The following is a 24,005-nucleotide window of genomic DNA, read 5'->3' on the forward strand; positions in this document are numbered from 1 at the left end:
TGACGGTCGCTTGTACCGAGACGTGCTCTGACGGAACGAGGTAAGTGAAGATTGATTTTTTTTATTTAGAAAGTAAGAATACTTAAATAAAATTTTGTCAATTTGGAAATTAAAGAATAGGAAAAAAAATATTCAACCAAATATGTATAGGTACAATTGAAAAATGCAGTGTTATTATAAATAATGATATTTAAAAAAGTAACATCGTTTACAAAATTCATTAAAAATTATTTTCCCACTTTTTTTAGTCAATTTAGTGAACAAAGGTTATTAGAATCTATATTAAAGTGATAAAAGTGTTGTAAAAGCATATGTTTAAAGTATTCATTACATTTTTATTAAAAATAATTGTTTTTACAATGAAAATATGTTTTTTTTTTGTTATATTTTTACTAGAATTTATTATTTGTCTGTCGACTATGAAGCACCATACCTCATAAGTCATAAGTAACATATTTGCGAAATAATGGTTTTCGTGTAAAAGGAATTTAAAGTTTTCGTGTAAATGTAAATGGGAATAACCATTACTGTGTACAAAATGCAATTTTGTATGTGCTGGTAAAATCACCTATATCGCTGTCAAAAAAATATAATAATCCACTTTCAATTTCAAATGAATTAAATTTCGAAGTTAAGTAACTTTTTTTTTAAGTTTATATTTTGTAGAAATATTCAGTTATTGGCACTTCATCGTCGATTATATGTTATATTTTATTGTATTTGTTAAAAATCTTTCTTTGTTTTTAAGTTTTTTATTTTTTTATTTCGCTAGGCCTCAAAAATATTTTGAAAAATTATATAATATGTGTGATTGAATGGTATCATTAAAATATATTTTTATTTCTTTGTGTTTACTGAGAAATCAGTGAATTCAATTAAAGTTATTGAAACACCAAATTACGCATTAATTTATAAATAAATACAAAATCATTACATCGTTAGAATATAATCTTAATCAATAATGTACTTAACAATAATTATTAATTGGCTCATTCTGTGAAAAAAATCATCCAGTATTATTAGATCATCTCACAGACCACTTCATTCAATATTCATAATTGAAGACGTAATTGTAGATAAAGCATAATTAACATTTTGTAACTTAAGGGCAGTTACTCATTTTCCCTTGAATTTGAAGAAACCTTGTAACTTACTTCATCATGTGGCTTATAATTTAATATTTGGCTATACATAAAATCCACATTATTTAATTTCAAAAATGTTTCCCTGTCCTAAACTCTTCATTTTTTTTTTTTTTTTTTTTCTTTATTTTTAAAGGGTTTTTTCTAAAAGAAAATGACATTGAAAAGAAAACTCTTCATTTATATGCATAAAAATGAAAAAAAATTGTTACCCACTAAATCCACTTATGTCTTCAATTATTATAAAGTATTTTTTTTTAATAAATCGGAAATCATGAAGATTATTAACGTTAGTAACTATACAAACTTCTTAAAACTAAAACAGTTTTAAAAGGAATAGTGTTAGGTATAATACGAGTATAATTAAATTATTACATCGCTATGTAACTTGGATTTTTTTGGAAACTTAACTGACATCATCGTAGGAATAAGTAAAAACTTCTAACGGATGGGAATGTCATAAGTGTTAGAATTTATTTTCAGTTGTTTAACGTGTTAAGGTAGCAATCATAAATCTATAATTAAAAAAAAATGCGAAAAATTAAAAAAAACTGATTCCTAATTAAAAAAATAAATAAATTAGAATTCATATAGGTATATATTTTTTGTTATAACATCTTTTTAATATTTATGAAGATAAAACCAAAAAATGCATGATCTACCCAATTAAATATCATTGAGTCAGGAATATTATAATAATTATTTACCCTGGTCTTACAAAAATTTTGTATGTTCTCTCTAACTTTGTTTTTCAGGTTCATTTAAAAAGGGTTTGTTAATTTTTTATACTAGCTACTACTAGGACTAGCCTGATAAGCATTTTATGTAGGTAGGTTGGACTTGGAACATATAGTCTGTCAAGAAAGTCATGATAGGCGAGATTTTTTTTAATTAATAAAAAAACGTATAAAAATAAGTGAACTTTATTAGTTCGAGATAAAAATGTGCAAGGTGACAATATTTAAAATGTAATAAGATGTTATCTGTGAAAATACAAAGAAAATAATACACCTTTTAAGCGTGATTACGGTTAGAAATTTTTTCCGCCTGTCATGACTTTCTTGACGCACTATTGTTATGTCTATTGTGCTATAGGCCTCTTGGATATCGTTGCTAAGCTACGGCAACGCCGCGGGTCGGTTGACGGCGGAACCTCACGGGCGCTTTTCTCTTATGATTCTCATACAAGTCACTGCACTTTTTTGGTAATTGTTTATATTTTTAGCACAATAAAAGGTAATGAGCCAAATTATTATTAATTGTGGACTTCATAATATTTCCGCAGACTTTTTCCGCGGAAAATCAGTACTTATCGAATGCTATATTTACTTAAATATACACGATCATGAAATATTCTTTAAAATTCATTGAATATGATTTTTACTTTGTATTTATTTATTTGTAAGATCATCTTCTTAGTTATTACTTATTACAAACAAGTTGTCTACCTAATTAAAAATTATAGAGCACAAACTAATTCCAAAGCAATCATGTTCATGAAGTTTTCGAAATCCATGATGATGGAGAACGAATCATCCGTGTAAAAGTAATACCACAGACCAGAGTAGGTAATCGACTGTACGACGTGAAAGTGGAGCTATGAATTGAATAATCTAAACAAATATATTTTCAGCAACTTTTCAACCATACATTTAAAATAAAAATGGAAAATGCAGATGTATTTCATTCAAAGAAATATTTCTTTGATTTTTATGATTAATATGTAATATAATAAATTTACTAGATGACGCCCGCAACTCCGTTGTGCAACTCTTGCACAACGGAGTAACCGTTGTGCAACTCTTGCACAACGGAGTAACCGCGCGGGATTCGGGAACCGTACATTTTCCCGAGACAAAAAGTATTCTATGTCCAGTGACGTAAATATAGGGCTGGCAAAATGCCACGGGCCCCCGACCCAAATGGGCAAAAAATTTTAAGTACATAATATTGTTTATTATAAACGTGACGATTTTTACTGATAGAGCCTCATCAATTTGCCACGGGCCCGAATCTTATAGTTACGCCACTGTCTATGTCCTTTTTCGGGACTCTTAAGAATATATGGAGTTATCCATGCCAAATTTCAACAAAATCTATTCAACAGTTTAGGCGTTAAGAGGTAACAGACAGACACACTTTCGCACTTATAATATTATTAGTAAATTAGTAATATTAGTAATTAGTATATTAGTATGATAATATTATAAATGCGAAAGTGAATATTGAAGGAATTAGTAATAAATATTGAACCGACAATAATTTTATTTATATCGTTTTTTCAATTACAATATATTATTATACATAAAACAAGGATATTAAAAATAACTTGCACGTGATATTTTATAAATATTCATGCGAGATTTAGATTTAAGCATGATTATAATAATCGGCATGTTGATTTCGATACGTTTCCCGATTCCGTCTCAGAAACGAATAAAACGTTAATTCACGAATCCGATATTGTGAATTTTTGCACCCTACAACACAACAGTACCTCGTACCGCCCATATTTTCCTTATTCAGAGTACTTTTTAACGTTTTCAACGTGTTTTCATTTTTAACTAGTAGTAAACCATATTTCACAGCTGATCGCACTCTGACACCCACGTGTTGCCTGAATCTGCCACTCGCCGCGCCCCTAGAGATATCCAAGAGGCCTATACATACTATTTATAGTGAGTTAGATAAATAATATTACGCCTTTATTTTTTAGTGTCAATGTTTTCAGAACTCTACACCGTGTCTACATTTGCAATGGCTGCACGAAATATATTTAGATAATAGATGGTAATTTTTTGCAATATTATATTGCAATGCGAAAGTTCATGTGTAATTTTTATGAATATTATTATCTTTTCATTAGATATTAACACGGTGAACTTTTTATCGCTTCATAATTCATATACTTACTATCCAAAAATATTTTCTTACCGTACAAACCTTCCCTGGACTTCAACCAATATTTTAACACTAAAATTAGCGAAATCCGTTCTCAAGGTTTAGCGAGACTAACAAAATTGAAAATCTGGGGGCACGGCCGTGCCCCAGCCAAGCTTTTTAGCAAAGGCACGGCCGTACCATACTTTTCTCGAAGCGGTTCGCGGCTATTTCACACCCCCTTTATCTTCGATGTTAACAAAGCTAGGGATTTAGAATTTCGGTCACTAGTTGCAAGTATTAAAACTAGCTTAACCTTTAAATTGCATGAAATTTCGATAAATAGTTTAATAGTTATGGATGGTCAAAGTTACTGCATTTTGTCACTCACTGACTGACAGATCATCAAAATTCTTAAAGGTACTTCTAGCTGACTTAGAACCTTGAAATTTGGTATCCGGATAGGTCTTTATTCACAATGGAAGGAAAAATTATGAAACCGGACAAGTGCGAGTCGGACTGGCGTACATAGGGCTCCGTATCGTTAATTTGTATGGGAGCCCCCCCCCCCCTTAATTATATTTTTATTAAATTTTTATTACTAATTATTAAAGTTAAAATATAGTTGAGTATTTTCTGAAATTTTCAAAAACCTCACTGTTGCCATTATGGATATAGAGCAAAAAAGGGGAAAAAATCGTGTTTGTTGTATGAGGCCCCCTATTAATAATTTATTTTATTTTAATTGGACCATTAGCATTTATAACGACACCAAATACATAATTTGTGAAAATTGCAACTATCTAGCTATGGTGGTTCTCGAGATCCAGCCTGGTGACATACGGATGGACGACGGACAAACAGTGAAGATTTATTAATAATAGGGTTCCGTTTTCATCCTTTAGGCAGGGAAGCCTAAAAATTGAAAAATAATAGAAAAATATAATACTTTATCAAATACATGAAAAGATTTTTATCTTTGTAACTTTACAAGAACAGTATGAATTTCAACTGCATATTTGTTTTACGTACGAAAGGCTTTTATGTAAGTACTTAATTAAATAGTGTTAATTAAATAAAAAATAATTTAACAATGTTAACAATGAAATTATAATTAAATTCGAAAATATAAATGTAATCAGTACACTCCTTACTCGCTCGATATATGGGAGTTTTAAGTTATCACATGAAATAAGGTGTGCTTCTTTCCTGCGAGGAACGTCGAGAGTCGAGACACTTACATCAGTGCTGCTATGTGTTCAACGGTATTGCTAAAAATGACCACCTTCAAGTATTGTAGCTTAAGAGTCAATAATCTATCTTATATCTTTAAACGAGCAATTCTTGTATATATATATATATATATATATATATATATATATATATATATATATATATATATATATATATATATATTATATATTCTCTAATCGGATCGGAATCGAAATCGGAATCTCGGAATCGGCTCCAACGATTTTCATGAAATTTAGTATATAGGGGGTTTCGGGGGCGATAAATCGATCTAGCTAGGAATCATTCTCAGAAAATGTCTTTTTATTCGTGTTTTATCGATAATCGATAAACTGAAAAGTATGACTCTTCCTGACATCTATTGGCGAATAATAATACTATTATGTGAGCAACTAATTGTTTTAACGACCAGCAGATTTATTAAGTAACACGAAGTCAATGAGTGTTTGCTATACCGAGCAAAGCTCGGTCATCCAGGTACTATATATAAAACACAAAGGTGACTGACTGATTGACATAGTGATCTATCAACTCACAGCCCAAACCACTGGATGGATCGGGCTGAAATTTGGCATGCAGGTAGATGTTATAACGTAGGCATTCGCTAAGAAAGGATTTTGATAAATTCCAACCCAAGGGGTTCAAACAGGGGATGAATCTTTGTATATAATAATACTTCTTAACGCGAGCGAAGCCGCGGACAAAAGCTCGTTATATATATAAATATGATAATCGACTCAGAACTCAGAAGTATTTACGTTACGTTGTCCACCTTTAGAACTAACGAAGTCTCAAAGAAAAAATATAAAGGAGTTAGAGAATGAGTGCTAAGCTAAGTACAAAAAAGTTATAACGTGAATTGAAAAGAAAAGAAAAAACACCTTAAAAAAATAAATGAAATCCCACCAAAAACACAGTCGTAAAAAGTTTTCAGATCACATTCAAGCCAAGCTTTCAACTTATTTTGTAATTAAAATCAACATTCAGTAAACGTATCAATAGATTTCTTTATTTTATAATTATTATAGTGGCTTGGCAATGAGCACTAGAGAAATAATCAGGGACTAATTGGATTTATTGGGTACCATCGGCCACATGCGTCGATAACTCGTTACATGCTAAAACGCTTTACGCTTGCCATCTATGTAAGTATGAACTCATCCAAATATGTAGTTTTATATTTGTTTCTCTTGTGCTCATTGCCAGGCCACTATAATAATTATAAAATAAAGAAATATATTGATACGTTTACTGAATGTTGATTTAAATTACAAAATAAATTGAAGGCTTGGCTTGAATGTGATCAGAAAACTTTTTACGACAGAAGTATGGAATGGCTATGCAATATATTGCTTGGCTCCTTTTACATTTCATGTTTTTGGTGGGATTCATTTTGACTAGGGTTCCGTACCCAAACGGTAAAAACGGTTATTACGGTTATATTAGTATTAGTACCCTATTACTGATACTTCGATGTCTGTCCGTCTGCCTTCAGAGTCCAGGCTGTAACTCAAAAACCGCTATAGCTAGACTTCTGAAATTTTCACAGATTGTGTATTTCTGACGACCTCTGTGGCTCAGTTGGTGGGCTGTCGGTAGCTCAAGCCGGGGGTCGCGGGTTCGAATCCCGCCGACGCGCGACGGAACAAAAAGTTTTTCAAGAAGTTCCTGGGTCTTGGATGTGTATTAATTAATATGGGTATCATATAATAAAAATCTTAAATATAATTATGTATAGTATAAAAGTATTAAATATATTTCCGTTGTCTGGTACCTGTAACACAAGTCCTTCAGGTATTTAGCACGGGGTCCCGGTCAGGCTGACGTGGTGTGATTTGTGAAGCGTCCATAGATATTATTATTATTTATTATTTCTGTTGCCGCTATAACAACAAATACTAAAAACAAAATAAAATAAATATTTAAGGGGGCTCCCATATAAAAAACAAATTTTTGCCAAATTTCGCTTAATAACGGTACGGAACCCTTTGTGCGCGAGTCCTTGACTCACACTTGGCCTTTTTTTATTTTATTTATACTTGAATTGTTGTACGACAGAGTAAATAAGAATACGCAGTGCGCACACTAAGTCGATCCCCTTTTTAGGGTTCTGTAGTCAACAAGGAACCCTTATAGTTTCGGTCAGACCCCGTCCGTCTGTCTGTCTGTCCGTCGGTCTGTCCGCGGTTTTGCTCAGAGACTATAGGACCTGCAAAGCTGTAATTCGGCATGAATGCACATATTCATGATGCCGACAAAATGGTATATATATTTTATAAAATTTAAAAAATATATATTTGGACCCCAAATCGGAAAAGGATCTATGAATACTCGTAATATTTAAAAAAAACCTATCCAACGACACCCCACATGGTCAGGTGGACGCAAAAAAATAATAATCCCCGCTTGATGTGTAGGGGAGGTACCATATAAAATATATTTTTCTAAGAATTTATTAACCATTTTGTCGGCATCATTAAGAGGATACCACAGCGGCTAGAGAAATGAAAAAAAAGTACGTGTAATATCTATAGCTGTCTCCCTTACCTCAAGCCTATACCGCAGAACGCGATAGAGACAACTGCAGAAAATCCAGAAGATCAACGATTCGTTGTCCCCTGATTCCTTCTCCAAAACTTAACCGATTTAAGTACTTTTTTCATTAAAGATTAAAAAAAGGCTTGAGCTGTGTTCCTATGTTTTGTTTTTTTGTATAATTTTTTCAAATCTGTTTTCTGGACGTTTGAACACAGTGGAAAATCTGGCCATTTTTTTGGGTTTTTGAACGTTCATATCTTATTTAATAATTAAATTATGAAAAAAAAGAAAACATAGGGACATTGTATTAGTGGCTGTAGATATTCAGGAAAAAAATTATAACTCTACTAGCATTATCCAGGGAGGAAACAGGGGACAACGTTTGTATGGAAAAAATGGCGGTGTGGAATCCTCTTAATATCTGCATTCATGCCGAATTACAGCTTTATAGGTCCTATAGTCTCTGAGCAAAACCGCGGACAGACAGACGGCCAGACGGAAGGACAGACCGAAACTTTAAGAGTTCCTTGTTGACTACGGAACCCTAAAAAACACAAAAAATACTTGTAAGCCGTAGCCCGTGTGGTTGTAACGACACTTTTGTGTCGAGTGTCGTTTAAACTTTTTGTCTTAATTTTTTCTGTCTAGCCCCCTTTCGCAACGCGCGATAAGGTACTTTGTTCTAAAATCCAAAGGGTAAAAACGGGACCCTATTACCGAGACTTGATGTCTGTCTGTCTGTCTGTCTGTGTGTCTCCAGGCTGTAACTCAAGAACCGCTATAGCTAGACTTCTGAAATTTTCACAGATTGTGTATATCTGTTGCCGCTATAACAACAAATACTAAAAACGAAATAAATTAAATATTTTAGGGGGCTCCCATACAACAAACTTGATTTTTTGCTATTTTTTGCTCGATATCAATAACGGCAACACATAGACACTATTCACGAAATACTTGTGTAGTTGTATTTGTACTTTAAAAATTAATAGTAACATTTAAATAAATTAAATAATTAAGGGGGCTCCGATACATAAAACACAATTTTCAGCTTATATTTGCTCTTAGATTGTGGTTCGGAAGTCGGAACTAATTCGCACTTGGCCGATTTTTCTCTATAACGGTACGGAACTCTTCGTGAGCGAGTCCGTTCCCGTTTGCACAAATGCACATCGCAAAGACTTATAATACTCTGGTCTGATTTTATTAATAGCACGTGCATTTTGCCTTTCTTGAAACTTTTATGCAATAAAATTTCATTAAAATTTCAAGAATTGGCAAAATGCACGCTTCAATGATTTAATTTCTTGAATTAAATCAATCGTTTCACTGAAAAATCTCGACAAACAACCAGCCATTTTCAGTGACACCTTAGCAATATCATTAAAAAAGTTTATTTTTAACCCCCGACGAAAAAGAAGGGTGTTATAAGTTTCACGTGTGTCTGTCGATCTGTCTGTCTGTCTGTCTATGGCATCGTAGCATCCAAACGGGTGGACCAATTTTAATCTTTTTTTTTAAAGCTGTCATGATCGAGAGTGTTCTTAGATATAGTTCATCATCATCAGCTTTCTCTGTGCTGGAAAATCGCAGTTCATCTTCTAGCAACTTGCAGTCGTTTTGTGAACTTTATATTTTGCATTCTAGTTCGTGACATTTATGAATATTTACACATTCATGGAAAGTTGACCTGGTGCTGCAGCATCACCTGGTAATCAATAGGATACCCAACTCCTCACCAACTTAGAGCAGAGGTTTCGTGTTTGGGCTCATTTTAATTGCAACAACTAGTAAGACGTAGATAAACAGTAAATTTTTGCATGCTGCTGCTGCAGCATCACCTGGATTCTATAGGAGCCGAGCTCCATATGAACCCAAAGTGGAGGTTTCATGTTTGGACTCATATTGACGGCCTCATCCAAAAGGACATTCCTATGTGGTTCATGGTATTCATTGGGATATAATATTATGATCCTGTTGATAGGAATTATTCTGCACTATTTAAAACAAGACAATTTTAAAAAGCATGAAATAAAATTAAATTAAGAAATTAAAAAAAAAACCCCCGCCAAACAAATTTAAAAAGTAATGAAATAATATATTTTACTGACTTTAAGTTTAAATCATTCCCAAGTGTAAAGTGATATTTTAGTCCATAATTATTGTTGTCACGGTGAGTCGGAGAACCGCTAATGTAGATGTTTGATTTTACATAACATTAGGTATAGTTTAAGGGTCAGTTAATAGCGAACCGAATCGAGACATTGATATAGCGATAGGAAATGCAAAAGACACTGTTGGCGGTCCCCCGACATATCGTGACAATCACAATAATTATGGAATAAAATATCACTTTACACTTAGGAATTATTTAAACTCAAAGTCAGTAAAATATATTATTTCATTACTTTTTAAATTTGTTTGTTTTTTAAATTTTTAAATTTAATTATTTATTAAATATTATTGGATCCAAAAAACTATCTTTGCCTTTGTGCGCGAGCCCAACTCGCACTTAACCAATTTTTTTTCATTTATCATACTTTTGGGAATAACAAAAGATTTGATTGCTCACTTCTGTAATAAATCTCCAGAATCCAGATACAAAGATAGAAGCATACCTTCTTTAGTGTCACTACAGCAATTTCTTTCTTAGCCTTCGTGCGCGAGTCCAACTAGCACTTAACCGATTTTTACAATACTATTGCAAATAAAAATATATAAGTATACTTCATCATCAAAAGGCAGTAAGAAATCTCCACGTAAGATAGATATTCAGATTTTTCGGCATTAAAATGGTACCTTTCGTGAGCGAGCCCGGCTAAGTGCGATTAGCCGATTTGGACCATACTATTGGAATAAAAAACAGATTTCATTACATACCCACTTCGTCTGCAATTACGCGGCACTAGGTAATGATAGGCAGTAAGAAATCTCCACATAAGATTAATTCAGCTTTTTCGGCATCAAAATCGTACCTTTCGTGAGCGATCCTCGCACTTAGCCGATTTTTTACCATACTATTAGAAATAAAAAGAATTAATTGCATACTTCGCCCGCCATTACGCGGCACTAGGCAATGATTCTTATCGCGGAACATATTGAAAAAGGGGCGCATTCCTATCGCGCATAAATCAGGACCGCCTGTATTTCTTCGCAAACGATCTGTTATTGGGCCACTAAAATCTGATTTACTATTGAATACCCAGATCACGTCCACACGTAATAAAATACTTTACTTATTAGGTCTACAAATAATTATGCTTGATGAGTTTTCTTTCTCCTAATGCTTCTTGGGTCGCGTTTCGCCCGTTGGCCGTTACTGTTAATTGTTATGCATTGCAGGTTCTTGGAGTGATAAGTAAAAGAGCGTTGAAACAATTGTATTTTATTCTTAGAATAAATATTAATTTTCTATAAATCTTAAAATTCTCGTGTCACAATGTTAGGCCGCGTACTCCTCCGAAACGGCTTTACTTTTTTTAACCAAATTTTATATGCATATTCAGTGGGTCTGAGAATCGGGTACTGGGTACTTTTTATATTGATAAGTGCATTTGTTGAATAAATAATAGTCAATTATTACAACTCGAGACTGACGGTGACCGTTGTTTGTAGGACGGGATAGCGATGGACGTTGCCATGGACATACTTATTTAGTCACTTCAATAAAATAATATGGGTGAAATACTTTAAATGGCAAAGAAACGTTTGCCGGGACAGCCAGTTATTTATAATAGGTATAAACAAACAAACAAACTTGCAATGCGCTACGCATACAATATAACGCGACGTAATTTCGGCATGGTGTGACATCACTCATCAGCAATTTAAAATACATTGCAGGCGTAATCATGCCGAACTTCGGCCGCTTTTTTCGGCCTTGTGTGTTTAACTTTAGACTAACTTTATGGTTTAGACATAGAGTGTTTAGCAAAAGACGTTAGGTAGAAAATGAATAAGAAATATTTAAGCTTTAATAAGATACTTGTAAAGATTTTTCCTTTAGGGCGGGTTATTGATGTGAAACAAACATTCGGTTTAATTTTCAATAATAATTTTAGACACTAAGATTCATAATCAGTAATAGATAAACGGAAACCCCAAATGTATCATATCATAACGTCCGTTTGTTAGTGTCTACAGCGGGGCCGGCCATACTATTCTTTTCATCGTTGTTTAGGTTACCCGCTAGAACTAGCCACGAACAACGAGTGCCACCTGTTTTACCGACGCGACGCGGACATGAAACGTCAGCTATTCGTTGTTCTATTGAGAAATTATTGGTGCATATTTCAGAGATATCTCTCATACTTTCAATGAGATAATCTTGTAACTTGTAAGATTAAATTATCATAATTATTTCGAAAACGGCTTTTAATATATTTTTGACTTTCGTGAGTGCACTGTATTCATTTTTCAGTTACAATGTTAATTATTTCTAATCGACTTACAAAAAGGATTTCTCAATACGACCGTATAATATATTATGTTCATTTTGAGTAACAATTGTCTACATATTTTTTAATTTACAAACTTCATGAAAATGTTTGAAGCGAACATTCTATAGGTAAGTTTAACTTAGTAGGTAAACTAAGTCTTTGGTAGTAGAAGATATTATTTTTTTTACTGTAGGGGAATGGGAGACGGCTAACACATTTAAAGAATGATCTCGATAGGATATCTTGTAGAACCTATAGGCTTAGTAAGACTTCAGAAGCTAATGTTGTCGTACTTAGTCGAAATTAATAATGATTAGTAATACAAACACCGAGCGACACTCAGGTATGGTCGCATCTTCGCCTAGATTAAGGCAGACCTAAGTGGTCATTTGCATAATACCCATCCATCTAAATTGCGATCTCGACCTGTCTATACGATAGGCTCTATTAACGAACTGAATACTTCAATTGAACTACCGATTCGTAGAATATGCAGTGAATGGAGGGCATCAATCATGGGGCGTCTTAGTAATAACCCAATGAAGTTAAGACAACAATATTTAAAAATATAATTATTTTCTTACTATATTGGTCATGGTTAACGAAAAAAATATTGGGCACTATAATTACGATTTGTCATTTTTGACTTTTTTTTTTCAATTTAAAATATAATTATGTAACTTTTCGTCAAGACGTCCTTAATTCCTGATCACCACGCTTATTTTTATTTCTCTTTTCTTCATTGAAAGTATTCATTAGCATTACGCAAGTAACATGCAAAATAATAAATACCAATACAAACGCGCTTTATAAAAAAATGCTGAATTTACGTGAAAAACTTTTTTTTTAAATTACTTATCTTCACACAGGACTTCCAACCATGAAAGCGAGTCATGTAGAGTCTACACATTACAAGGGTGTCACTAATTGGGTTTTTGAATTTTTTTTTTGTGATAAATGGAAAGATCATATATAAGTTTTATAACAAAACTATTTTTTTTTGCAATAATTAAAAAGTTATTTCAAAATAAAAATTAAATTTTAAATTCAGTACCGAAGATCCGCCGACAGCTCCCGAATAAACCCGAGCGCGTGTGACGTCACAATGTTAGTTTTTGCTCATTGTAGCATACAGAGATATAATAATTAGTACAGTGTTTTGAGTTTTTATCTAGTAAATTCTGTTGGCATTGTTAAATAATCAAAAATGTCAAAACTCAAAAGTTATCGCTCTTGTTTTGTACCATTATGTACAAATACTACAAAAACAACTCCTGAAAAAATGTTTTTAAATGTTCCACAAGACGAAAAACGTCGAAAAAAAAGGTTTCAAGCAGTGCACCGAGATTATTCAAAAACAAAATCAATTTCTTTTTGTTGTGAAGATCATTTCGATGTAAGTATTCATAATAATATTACTTAATAATATTATTACATAATATTATAACTTTTCTTAATTTTTCATTGATAGTTAGAGTAACTGAGTAAGCTTTACTCCGAACTCGGTGTTCTGGACACACACGTCCTTTTAAAACACAAATACCATTCTTACGATTAAGTTGAACATAACCTATAGCTTTATCACCGTAACTCTCACGTGATGCTCTACAATTAATGAAATAATTATTAATTATATTTAATAGAGAATAAATACTTATTTTCATTTAGAATAGTATTTTTTAACAGACTTACCTTGATGCCTTAGCACCTCGAACTTCAGCAGAATTAAACCGAACGTCATTTTTAAAAAAATTAGTGATCATAAATATATCAACATCAGGAATATTATCCGATTTTGCTTTTATAAATCCTTTATCACACATAGTTAGTCGAAATAAACTTTTCAAATCGTTTTTCACTAATAAATTTGAGATATTTTTATCAAGTCAAAGATAATAGCCATAAACACTGTACTATCATGAAATTGCTTTAACATTATGACGTCACAAGTATGGCGACCAATCATGGCGCGTTTACAGTCACGTGATTTTTATTTGAATTTTATCAATTTTTAATTGTTTATAATTAATTAAAAAAATTTTTTTTTAAGTTTTTTGCATTAAAAATCAATATAATTAATAATAAAGTTTTAAAATACATAAAAAAAATCAATACTTTATTTTTTTCAAAATCCCAATTGTGTTGTATAAACTACACTGTAGAGTCATGTCGAGGACGACGTAAGACATAAGGTCTTACTCCATTTTAATTAATTTAAAAAAAAAATGTTTTGCAGTCTCAATATAATAATATAATATACTAGCTGTTGCCCGCGACTTCGTCCGCGTAAACTTAAGTTAATAGTTGTTCCCGTACATCGATTAAATAGTTTGAACAGGGGCTTAGGCATATATTTTGTAAAATTAGACTGAATGAATGGCTGCAAACTTTAAATTATGAAGAGACAGAATAACTATTTTTTTTAATTAAGTACTTATTAAAAACACACACACACACACCAAGTCACACGTACGCAAACACTTAAATACTAACGTGAAAGGACTTCACTATAAAATGTAATTTGCTTAATTACGTTCTTCTACTGTATTGCAAGCTTGGTCCGAAGGCCCTGGTGTCCTGAAATACAGGCAACGCCTAGTTTAGACACCAATATGCCACAAAATCTGTGTTTTATTATGTAGAATCTGCATTAATGTTGTAATGGTGTGTAATGATTAATCAAAAGCAAGAGTTTTGATAATAATGTGAAGATATGGCATTATTATAGTGATGCTGATGATTAGTATAATTGACATAATAATATGCTTTTAGTGTTGAAACAACGCCGAAATTCCCGAACATGTATCTATAAGGATTCAAGACCTTCGGAAGACGAAGACAGGACCTTCGGAACCCACTTTGACGCAAATTCTTATTTTTTGGTAGTTTAAGCTTGAAATCCTTCAGGAAAACGTACAGTTACTATATGTTTCCATATTAATTTCAAGGAGTCCCATCGATTTCTCATGGATCGCATCATCAGATCACCACTTTTGTGATCATGTTACCGAAATCGGGCTACATCTCATACAACAACAAAAAAGTTTTGAAAATCGGTCCACAAATGGCGTATTTGTCCGAGAACAAATACAAAAAAAGTAAAATATATCATCCTCCTTTTCGGAAGTGGGTTAAAAAGTAGCCCAAGTTATTCCTGACCACATCAGCTATCTGCCAAAAAAAAGTCCCGTCAAAATCGCTCCAGCCATTTCGGAGATTAGCCGGAACAAACAGACAGACAGACAGACAAAAATTGTAAAAAATATTGTTTTGGTGTATGAAGCGTTATAATATGCATTCATATGCATGTAGTAAAAAACGGTTCTTTCAATATTAGAAACAGACACTCCAATTTTATGTATAGAAGACGAAGAAGAGAAGAAGATGTATAGAATATGTATAGATGTATAGATCAAAAATCGATTAAATTCCACTTCATGTGAATTTAATCGATTTTTGATCGACGATTATATGTAAAGCAACGATATAATTCGACCAACTGTTTCGAAGTAAGCAACTTGTCATATTATTATTTGTATAATAACTCACAATTAATTATTCACAACCAAATACCTTGGTGTGATCCTAGATTCTTCTCTTAGCTTCAGTACCCACATCGAGGCTCTTGCATCTAGAATACGAAAACTCATTCCAATATTTAAGAATTTAAGAGATGTGGTGGATGAAGCTACAAGAAGATCAGTTTATTTTGCTCTCTGCCAGTCACTCCTCACATACTGCATCACATCATGGGGTGGCACCCATAAAACCTCTCTTCTCCAACTGGAACGTGCTCAGAGAGCAGTCCTTAAAGTTTCTTATGGCCTTCCATATCTTTCTCCTACCAAAGACCTCTACCAAAAGACAAGGGTACTATCAGTACGACAACTATTCATTCTCCACACAATACTCAAACAGCACAGTCTCCTATCTTACGAACAAACGTCATCCCAAGGGAAGAGACGACACAATCCCGTCAACACTAATAATAATAGACTTTTTCGTACCCGTTTAAGTAACCATTTCTTTTGTTTTATTGGGGGATATCTATACAATAAAATAAACAGATGTGAAAAAATACACAACCTCACAAAAGCAGTTTGTAAAAACCGACTTACCAAATGGCTCCAAAATCTAAGCTACGACGATACTGAAAAGTTAATGGCAGTCCCAGATCTATAGACAATAATTGAGTACACATTCCCACACACGCATGTCGCACACACTCACACAGACACACGCACATACACACTCTCCCTCACACACACCACATGCACACACAAACACACACACACACACACACACACATACACAGACACACACACGCACACAAATACACATCTTCTTTACATCTTATATACTACACAATATTCATACTAACCTGACTTCACCATCTCTACCTTTAAAAATATTTTTTCTTATGTAATCTAAAACTGGAACATCTACTTCTAAACATAATCATTCTTTTGTAGAGCTTTTTAATCTGGGATAGAGGCCTGGTGTCCTGAAATACAGGCTCACGCCCAGTTTAGGCACCAGTCTCCCACATGAAACCCGATAATGTGCTATTTGTCGACCTATTTGTGTCTATAATTATACTACTTTATCTACAATTATCTATAATCATACTACTTTGTGTCTATAATTATGTACCTACTTTCTGTCTTCTAGTATTATGTGGTGAGAAATAAATAAAATTATTATTATTATTATTATTATTAACTAAATTGTAACTTCGTATAATATGAAAGTTATAATATTAATATTTAATAGCAAGGCGGAATCTCTATATTTTGAAATTTTAGGGGACCAACGAAAAACGTTTGGGAATCCCTTGCATTACAATGCATTTTGTAGGCAAACTTCTTGTGCTAGCTATATTTAGTCAAACACTGCTCAAGACTGTGTGAATGTAGATTCACGTATCTACCTGACACAAAGGAGAGTTTACTCTTGCGACTGATTAGGACAACAGCAAAACCTAATATGCCATTGCCTAATTGGAAGAGCGGCTATCATCGCTGATTGGGAGCGGGTCAAATAGTTATTATATTGTCAAACTGCAGACGCCTTTGATCATTAACCAGTAACGCAATCCAGCATAATTGGCTTAGCGATAAATAAACAGAACACAGCTAACACCGGACTGACCCAGAGTTTCCTAAACTTTTTTCGTGGAACTCCTCTCAGAATACTTCTATGCCCCTTTTCTCTGATTTTAAATTTGATTGCATTTTTGAATTTTTGCAATTAGCTCTTAGTTGTCTCTACAACTTAATATCAGTTGCTTAGTTGATCCTAGACTAGACCTTTCTCCTTCCCACTTCCGTTAGTTTGGAAGGCAGAAGCCTTATAAAGCTACCCAAGGATTTTATTAATTAAATGACGTACGAGTTCGAGTAACTATGTTTTAATTGCAGGAAAGAATGGCCTACAACTTTCCTTCACACTTCCTATCCTTTAGCCCAAGTGCGATAGCCTATCAAAAATACAATAAAATTAGAAATAAATTAAAATTAAAGTGTAGACTGTAGAACTCATATTTTTTAAAAGTGTACGTCTTGGGTATTTTATTGAATTATGTTCTTACTTTGTTTGAGCTAAATAATAGTTTCCCATCGTGTTTGCTTCATTTCAATACATTCAATCAATCAGTCAAGTCAGCCTATATTCGTCCACTGCTAGACATAGGCCTCTCTCAATGAACGCCAAGATGGCCGATCTCCTGCTACTCTGATCCAACATGGGCCCGCAACTAAACGGAGATCATCGTCCCGCCTAGTTGGAGGTCGACCTACTCCTAGTTAAATACATTATTGCAGTTAAATTTATTACTTGCTTATTACCATTTTGATAAAGCAAAGGCTATTCTGTCCGTTCAAGCTTGAGTTCTTAGAAGACAACGTGACGATCAGCTCTAAGTATCGCTGTTACACAATACTGTGTGTTTTCGATATTATCCCTGTAACCCACTCGTCTGTAGGTAAGATTCGTTTATTGTTATAGTAAGCCACCGCGTGCACTCGTCGAACGGTTCACTTTACAATTGCTATTCTCGTGGCTGTTTAAACGCGCTGTAAATTACATTTTTATTTCGTTCTTCGGAACTACTTTTAAAAATGTTTGTTTGTGCACTTAAACCGATTTTTGGTAGCGACTTCCGAGCTATAAATTGAATTAAATCAATAAACGTTAAATAAAACGAACATTAAAAAAAAGCGAGACGAGAAATGGGCAATTTAAAAAAGAAAATATAATTATAATTACAAATGAACGCAATATTATTATTTAAAAAATGTTTGCCCTTGGCATTGATTGAGAAACTACAATATTTAAAACAACATGTATATGACAAAAATTACTAATAGGTAGCACAGCTGATACGTAGAATTTGTTGAAGTTAGAGTCGGTAGAGTTCTACATGAGATCTGATATCTTCTTTACAGGGCAAACCTTCAGTGGTCGTCTTGGCAACATTTTACATGAAATGTTTTTGGTGGGATGTAAATATTTCGTTAGTCGCTACATTTTTCTTGTGATCTCACGGTGCAAACCGCGCATTCGCGCAGCCGCTTATAAATCCAACCTACCAGTCGGAGTCGCTGTTCGGGATTGAAATTATTTTTCGTCGCGTCTATTGATGAATCGCGTGAACTTTCAATCCCACCAAAATCATAAATGTAAAATGGAGAGCCAAGTTCCATACAAATATTATTCTTGTCCTTGGACTTCGTAAAAAGGTCTAATGATAGAGATCTAGATGAGTGCCAAGTTCTATGGAAAATTGAAATATGTACCTATGTACAGGAACCAAATAACATTATGAACAAATAAAAGAGTTTATTTCTTTGCTTTATTAAATATCTGTAACAATAGATATTATTTTGTGAGATCTTAAAGTAGATTAGATCTAACTTGGCCAGTTTTCATTAACTACCATCGAGGAAGTTGATTCCTATGCAAATGACAGACCAACGTTATTTGGTCGAATATGTCAATTCAATGTTAATTGTGATCTGTCAGCTGGGTTTGACGTAACGCAACCAAACTACTTAGGTCCCCGATTTGCATAGGAATCAACTTCGCTGATAGTACATACATCAGTAATTTCATACAGTTATTGAACATTTTAATTCCAAGCCAAGTCAAATCTAATCTAGTTTAAGATCTCACATTATTTAAATAACATCAATTGTTATAGAAATAATAATGTTTGTATGGAACTTGGCTCTCCATTTTTACATTTATGTTTTTGGTGGGATATCATTACTTTTTGTAAAGAAAACTTTCCGAGCAAGAGTAGACAGTTCAAATATACATAATTTTCCACTATATTCAATCGCAACCTTAAGAGGCTTTTTCACCACTTCCCGACAAGTGTCGGATATGCTATCCGCAATTTATCTGGCAGATACTTCGTCTGTCAGATAAGTTGTGAATACTTATCAGGAAGTGGGGAAACAGTTGGCTGGTAAGGCTTGTTGACTTACAGTCGAATAAAACAAAGAAAATCCAAGCGAATGAAAAAAGCAGCTACCATCAGTAGGCATTGGAATAATATTACGGTATAGCACAATACAGACAGACGGACATATGAACAGACGGACAGACGAACAGACGGACAGACGGACATATTATTATATTATTTATCTCGCAAGTTTCATCATAAGTATTTAAAGCCAAATTTGAAACGTTTATAATTATGTCAAATAGTTTCTGAATTATCAGGGGGTCAAAAGTAGCTGCAAATAGTTCGTGGAATAACACACGGTGCTGCTCGCTAGGTCTGTTATGATGGAACTTAGCTTGACGCGTTACCGCATGTCTAGATTGTCTGTTCCGATGAAATTTTGTTTTCTATTAGGTAATTTATAAAGCTGCTGTGCGGAAAACACTTTATTTTCAACAAACTAACATCCAGTTTATGTTCTAGCGTTGCAGCTATCATGGAGGGTTTCCTGCACCACATGGCGCCTCAGTTCCTACATCCAGCTCTGCAGAGTTTCGGATGTGGGGCATTTCGGCCCATCGGTGGGGCATTCCACCCGCTCTACCCGGGGAAGGCGTTTGCTAGACATTTTGGCGAACAATACGCCCTCGGCCAAACCGTCGGTCAAGCTCTAAGGGTACTTAGATTTTAAATTAACTGAATTTAGAGGAAGTAATGAAAGTAATTTGGCTATAAAGTAGATTTTTAGCCAAATGACTTCGAGTAGTCTGTGCGTTGTCGTAACCGCAAATTATATTCAGGATGCTCTAATGACAGTCCTGTACTGCTATAGGCCTAATTATAATTAACTCTAAGTTTACATAATAACTTTTCGATGTTTTTTACCTTGAATAAGTTTAATTTAGAGTTTGCAGAAGCTATTCTGCTAACGAGTTTAGTTTTTAACATGTAGATTGTAGAGCATTGGAGATACTGCTGTGCCTTGAGAGTTGAGAGAGGTACACCGTAAAACCTTTGTTCTTTGAAATTGCTTTTAAAGGCATTGTCGCGCACGCGGTCTAGATTCGTTCACATCATGGATCCCTTACCTTCAATCCAATGAAGTATTTTTTGCTTCATGAATCATGATTTCTAAGTAGGTAGTGCAAGTTCCCTTATGTCGTAGAACGTTCGAGAAGACAACGGTACACCACCGTTGTACCGGTACGGGGTTCGTGATGATACCAGCTCGCCTGGCTCCGCCGCGTCTGCCTCGCCGCGACCCTGCAAGGATGACGAGACACCCACGCCAGCCTGCTCCGACTCCCATGATCTGTTCTCACGTAAGTGCCTCTATTATATAGCAAAAGTAGGAATTTAGGAAGTTGAGAGAATGACATTCGTTGACGAACTTAAAGTTAAAGTTAAAAAGTAAAGTTCCTGACAAGTGATACCTAAGCCCGATATACGAAATTTTAAAGCAAGCAAGTATAGCACTGTTAAAACCGAACCGAACTGAAAATTATTACGGGAAGTGTTCTAATTATATTTTTGACAGCTACGAATCAGCTTGGTGTCACTACTAGTTCTCCCATACCAACGATAGCAAACCTCAAAAACCTTTTAACCCCAAAACAGCGGACGGTGAGCGCAAGTCCTCATGTGGAGTCTGCGGGGCGCGTCTCGGGCCAGGGGTCGCTCAGGCTCACTTCTTGCAAGAGCTGCAACACCTGTACAGCCTCACAGCGCTGCCAAGGGACGCCGCACCCGCGCATTCCCTGCACCACCAGGACGAAGACGCTCGCTGGGAGGTGAGGATTACAGAGGGTCGAGGTGTAAAATATGGGATGGTGAGACAAGATGGATAGCAAAAGTTCAGAGCATAAAAGTTCTTTTGAAAATTTCACAACACAAGATTCGCTTAAACAGCACGTCTGAGAATGTATGAAATTGATTTCAAAATAAATTATTATTATTATTATAAATGTTTTGTCAATTTCTGGAAATGAAATCTGAGCTAATCTAATTTATTTTACCGCCACATATACTTATATAAGTACATTACATGTGTTATTTACGTTACGCATTACTGACGCGTTGTACATACCAATATTTTAATATCCCATCATCAGACCTACCAGCGCATCCGTGCGAACCGCCAGCGGCGTCTGAAGCTGCGCACGCGCAAACGGCACACGGTGGAGAGCATGCTGGGTTACGAGGAGCCTCCGACCAGGACGTATGACGCCGAAGACGAGCCCGTGGATGTTGAGGGGGACTCCCTCGGCTGGCCGGAACCGGCTATCACCGTTGACGGTAAGACATACCAATATTACTATCTTTTATGCGTTTGATATTAATTACCATAGATGCTTATCATAACTAAGTACTAACACTAATCATGTTTAAATAAAGCCACGTCATGACTATGGAGGCTGTGCACTAGGCGGGCCACTAAGAAGGTTTAGAAACGATTGCCTCCGGCCATGGACAATCACAAATACTCAGTCAGTTACCTACATAACGCGTGGGCCGTGCCCTACAATTCATCGCACTTAATGGCCTCTTCTATTACCATCGATCTTAATTTATGTTGTTGTAGCGGAGAAGGATCAGCGCAGCGACAGCGAGAAGCTGCACCTGAGCTACACCGAGGACCTGGAGATATCCAGCACCAACGACGCCATGCAGTCTCCAGAGCGCGTGAGGTATTTTCTAGTACATGTGGCGTCTCTTTGTTACTGCGTTCTTCAATTCCCTTACTTGCTGGTTTTACGTGTGCTTTATAGCTACAAAGTGAATTTTGTATAAAGTCGAAAGCGTTATAACTTTTCTCTCTCCCTATCCTCACTGTGTGCATTGTGAGTGCATTCAGCATTGTGTCGAGTATTTGCTCGAAGCTCACGCATGGAGTATAATAATATGATACCCATTAATTCAAAGTATTTTTGCACATTATTACCAGTACGTACCCAGTCTACTTACTTCCAAAAAATTAACAAAACTTTCACTCCGCAGCAGAATTGAGACGCCCAAGCCGCTGGCTTTAGAGTGTACGAAGACGGAGAACATCGAGCGTCCGGCCGAAGTGACGACGACGGAGTGGACCGGCGCCCCGGAGAATTGGCCGACACTGGCCGACTACCATGCCCGTCACAAGTTGGACGGGGAAATGCCCTCCTCTACTGACACACGAAATTAAGACAAGATTTCTTTTAAACACCGTTAACCGCATTCTTTGAATTGTCTACATTGTCCCGTTTAAGTGGAAAATTCGGGTTTAGTAGGTTGAAAGAACTAAGAAATTTGAGAAAATCGGGGCTAAGTCTCTTTGTAGTCTCCACACTAAAATATATACGCATATATACCAAAGATAGCAGCCAAACGATTAACGGCCGTTCCCAATATTTGATCTATCTCTGGTTTTGCCCTACTAGAGATAGGAATAGCTCACAATTGACATAAAATATATTATGTCTCTAATGTTTAATGTGAGCTATTCCTATCTCTAGTAGGGCAAAACCAGAGATAGATCAAATATTGGGAACGGCCGTAAATGCACTAGGAAATTGCTGAAATTGTCCCTCATAATTATTATAGTCTTGGTAAAATACTTCGATTGCGTGTTTTCAGGAGAGTTTTTTTTTTTTAATTCATTGGCCATCTCGTCTATGGTTTAGAGCTTAGACAGTCAACTCACAACTTGGACTAGCACTAAAGGATTGCCTGACTTCGCATTTTGTGGGTTAAGCAGTAGCTAGCCAAGTGCTAAATTTTCCCACTAAATAGCATAGCTTTTTGATATAGTTTATGAAACGGGCATATCTACTTAATTACGTAATTACGTCACTAAGGGGTTCGAACATTTTTGTATGGAGTCTGGCATAATATTCATTTTATTTTCAAAATTTCCGAGCACGATAAAAGTGGTAAGTATATTTGGATAGAGTACACATAAACAAACATAAAATGTTACTTATATAAGTTTGTTTGTATAAGACGTGTACTCTATCCAAATACAATCACTTTTATCGTGCTCGAAAATTTTGAAAAAAAACAAGATGGCCTATGCCACAAAGGTTCGTACCACTCATACACTTCTTGCACTTTTAGCGATGCTGCTTACCCACTTATAAGTAGCTATTTGGGTTCGTTATTCAAATAACATGAATACAGTTACCTAGTTGATATTTAGGAATACCTAACAAAAAAACAGCGAAACCACGAGGGTACGAAAATTTAGAAATATAATTTTCTATTGTGAATTAATGTTGTACAGTTTTAACTCTTCGTAATTATATAAAAGTTTTGCGATAGATTGTAAAT

At 34.7% G+C, this 24,005-nt stretch overlaps 1 protein-coding gene across 3 annotated transcripts; it reads left to right on the forward strand.

Annotated features, from left to right (window-relative positions):
• LOC121738552 (protein Teyrha-meyrha) lies at nt 1–23,065 on the forward strand. Of its 3 annotated transcripts, none has more exons than XM_042130694.1 (7): nt 1–40; nt 20,184–20,376; nt 20,866–21,022; nt 21,318–21,490; nt 21,812–21,995; nt 22,282–22,387; nt 22,698–23,065. In XM_042130694.1, exons 2-7 carry the CDS (start codon nt 20,197–20,199, stop codon nt 22,879–22,881), a joined length of 984 nt encoding a protein of 327 aa, XP_041986628.1. In that variant the 5' UTR covers nt 1–40; nt 20,184–20,196; the 3' UTR covers nt 22,882–23,065. The 3 variants fall into 3 exon arrangements, with proteins under 3 accessions (XP_041986628.1, XP_041986630.1, XP_041986629.1); XM_042130696.1 differs by having other exon boundaries at nt 22,282–22,382; nt 22,698–22,728; XM_042130695.1 differs by lacking the exon at nt 1–40 and adding an exon at nt 3,878–3,932.
• The last annotated feature ends 940 nt before the right edge of the window (nt 23,066–24,005 follow it).

Source organism: Aricia agestis, chromosome Z (assembly GCF_905147365.1).
Source record: "Aricia agestis chromosome Z, ilAriAges1.1, whole genome shotgun sequence".
NCBI classification, from domain to species: Eukaryota; Metazoa; Arthropoda; class Insecta; order Lepidoptera; family Lycaenidae; genus Aricia; species Aricia agestis.